The 3,295-nt window shown below is 36.5% G+C and overlaps 1 protein-coding gene across 1 annotated transcript in view; it reads right to left on the reverse strand.

Annotated features, from left to right (window-relative positions):
* Window positions 1-3,295, reverse strand: part of PITPNM3 (PITPNM family member 3) — a gene marked incomplete at its 5' end in the record, with an annotated part of 118,221 nt that overhangs the window by 89,136 nt on the left and 25,790 nt on the right. The window contains one exon of the mRNA XM_018561271.1: window positions 2,878-3,067. Within this exon, the coding sequence (XP_018416773.1) occupies window positions 2,878-3,067 (190 nt within the window). The remainder of the gene's footprint in view (window positions 1-2,877; window positions 3,068-3,295) is intronic.

A 3,295-nucleotide genomic window follows, 5' to 3' on the forward strand; every position in this document is an offset into this window, starting at 1 on the left:
TATATATATGCACCTACACAAATCCAAAGTAGGTATAGAGGCACTAGCGGGTCTTGCAAAGCATCAGCATTTTATTCTCTCAGTGTAATTTGTATCTTAAATACCAGCGGCATTTGAGACTGATGCAAGTCAGCACAGTGCCAGTATTTATGCTATATTTTTGTTCTTGGTAGCAAAGCTGAGATTTATAAAATTTTGTTTTTTTTACTAGAAGGAAAAGTTAGTGGCTTTTTGTTGTAATATTGTATCTCCTACAGACCAAAATGTTTCATTTAAAATATAAACGGGTAGTAGAGTGTTTTCTGTGGTTCTGGGCTTACTGTTTGGAAGCACCTATAAATACATTTGCACCAAGCATCTATTCTACTCCTTACATGCACATATCTCCCAAAACAAGTCCCTGTATCAAAAATACCACAAAATGTTAAAAAAGCAAACAAAAAAACATACACTTGGTATAAACACCTAAATGTTTTCTCCTATATTCACCATTTTTACATTTGTAATTGGCTTGTGTTCTTAGACCAAACACAGCAGAGAACCCTTTATAAAACTAAACACAGTGAGGGAGAGTTAACATTTCTGCCAGATTTTTATTTCTGTCTATGATCCCCACTTGGGAGATTTTGCTATAAGATACAGGTGGCACAGGTGTTACTGGGACAGGAAAATACAGACAGTAAGAAAAATATTGCTCTAGTTCTAGCCTTATCCACACTCTTCTGAAAATGAGTTTTTGTCTGTTACCACATTGGAACCATTATTTTCTCTACGGAGGAAACCTCCCCAATAAAGACATGATGGCAAAAAACTGATATATTCTGTAGCCCTTCCCAGACTGATCCAAAACCAAAAAATACATTTGGCTAGAGTTGAGCTTTAAAGCCCTAGCCAGCTTTGTGTTGGCTGTCTCACCACCACTCTTCTCCAGCATAAAGCTGCTCCAGATGTTGTCTGCTCCAGTTTTGATAAATTGCCCCCATAATGTTTACTATTGCTATCAAAGACCTTAACTGCTTCTCATCTATTCACAGATAATTTCCCTAAAAGATTGTAGCTCATTGAGTTGGTCTTTTGCAAACTTGAGTCATGCAGCCATTTTTCTTCCCTCTGTGGTGGCCTCCCATGAACACCATTTTGGTGAGTGTTTTTCTTTTTGTGAACAGAGATTTTGACAGGTTAAAGAGATTACTGTAGTTTCTTATTAGTACCCTTGGGCTCCCTTTCACCTCTATTGTTGCAGACTGGCGGTCTTGCCATTATAGCAACAACAGTTACATATTTTCTTCATCTGTAGAAGGTTTTTATGTGGGTCAATGAACACCCAGGTTTTTCTCGAAGTTTTGTTTTTAGGTATGCTTTTTTGCTTTTTGCTCGTCTACAATGCCTCTTAGGTCCTCTGAAATTTATTTTGGTTTTGGTTATGGCTCATATGATAACATTTCCAACAGCCAAACTTTATATGGGGCACCTTCAAACCACATCTCTAGTCTCCCCTGAATTTAACAAAAGTCAGGTTTTCAATCGACTTTTGTTGAAGGATCTGGTCTGAAAGTTCTGGACTGAACAGTGACTGTAGTCAATCAGTTTTTCAGGTATTATGACAGTGGTGAGTGGATCCCCCTGGGGGAATCAAGTTTTTGAAGGAGAAAAAAACAAAAAGTGTATGGCCAGCTTTAGAGTTTTACCTTTCTTTTTTTACCACTTAGAATCTTTGTTTGGATACACTTTGTTTAAAAAAGGTATGCAAATGTAAATGTGTAGGAGCCATTCATGCAAACTTTTAGGTAATTACCTTCTCTTATGGTCTGTTAAAGTAGATCAAAAACCAAAACCTCTTTCTCATTTTGGATAGCATAGCGTTAAAATCAGTCATTTTTTTTTCTTTGTCATCTGTGTCTCATTAGGGAGATTTTCCTTCACTTCCTGTCCTGTAGACTCAAAAGGAAGTGATAGAATATGTTTCCAATGTGAGGAAAATTTTCTCTTTGATAGTTATCATGGGAACAAGTGCCTATTAAAGATTTTCCCTTAATTCCTGCTCCTGTGGCAGCTCAATATTTTGGAACTGCCTTCACACTCATTCCCCATGACATAAGTGATTGGGGACATAGGCAACAATAAAAACCCCTCACCATCCAAATCTGAAAAAAAATGTATCGCCTGTAGTTATACTTTAAATATACCATTAACAGCGGTTTGATAAGTGCAAACACTCCTGTTTATTCTGCCAGAAATCTTGTCATCTGATAACTTCCTGTGCTCTCTGTCTGTGCTTACTGTTAACATTGTTTCCAGATCTCTGTGGACTACATAATGCACCTTCTCCTCATAATACCATCTCATCTCCTGTCCCAGGGTAACAACACTGTTCTTCAAAAGAAACAGGACAGTGAGTGAGTGTTGTTATACTAGGACAGGATGTGTTTTACTGGCGGGATTGACAGGTGCAAAAAAAGAAAACAAATGCAGCCATGACATGTAAGATCTGGTAAGCTGCAATATTTCAAATTTTTGTTCCTGGGTTTTGATCTGCTTTAACATCATATAACTATCTAAATAAAATAAATGAGCACAAGAGATGTGTCTGTAATTTCTGGAGTAAAAGCTGATGGTTACTGTTAAGTTTCTTAGATGATAACATTGTAGGTAAATCATGATGAATAGCTGTGTCAACAATATGATATTTTGCAGGACCTCTAAATGCATTCTTTCTCTAAAAAGCCTTCTCAAGCCCAGGAACACTGAAGGAAGGCTGACAGATGGACTGTCACTTGTGAAACATTAGTATACCTAGATTTACAATGAACAGAACATGAACAAAATATACACATTTTTATTAGAAAATTGTGTTTAATATTTGCCATGGGATTCTACCTGTCCATTAAATCCAGACCCATCTGGAGACTTCAGGAATTCATCGTAAACTTGGTTTGCTCGACTGATCACCATAGCAACAGAATCCTGGTATTGAGGAGAGGAGATGGCCAGCAGTGGCAAGGCAGCTAATGGAATGTGATCTTCACTAATGTTTAGGCAGTTCTCATCATAGCTGTAAGGGTTAAGGCTGAAGAAAAAAAAAGAAAAAAATGCTATTTACTATTCACGAACCTTTCAATAACATAGTACATAAATCAAAGCACAGAGAAAACAAATGATGTGGCCAGTGAAAAACTAATATGCTAAACAAAAAAATTATATATATATATTATTTTCCCCCCTAAATATATCAAATATATTTTCCATTGGCAAATGCACATTTTGACTTTTTTTATAATCGGGTAAATAAATAACA

This window comes from Nanorana parkeri, unplaced genomic scaffold (genome assembly GCF_000935625.1).
Source record: "Nanorana parkeri isolate BGI_ZX_2015 unplaced genomic scaffold, ASM93562v1 scaffold512, whole genome shotgun sequence".
NCBI lineage: Eukaryota > Metazoa > Chordata > Amphibia > Anura > Dicroglossidae > Nanorana > Nanorana parkeri.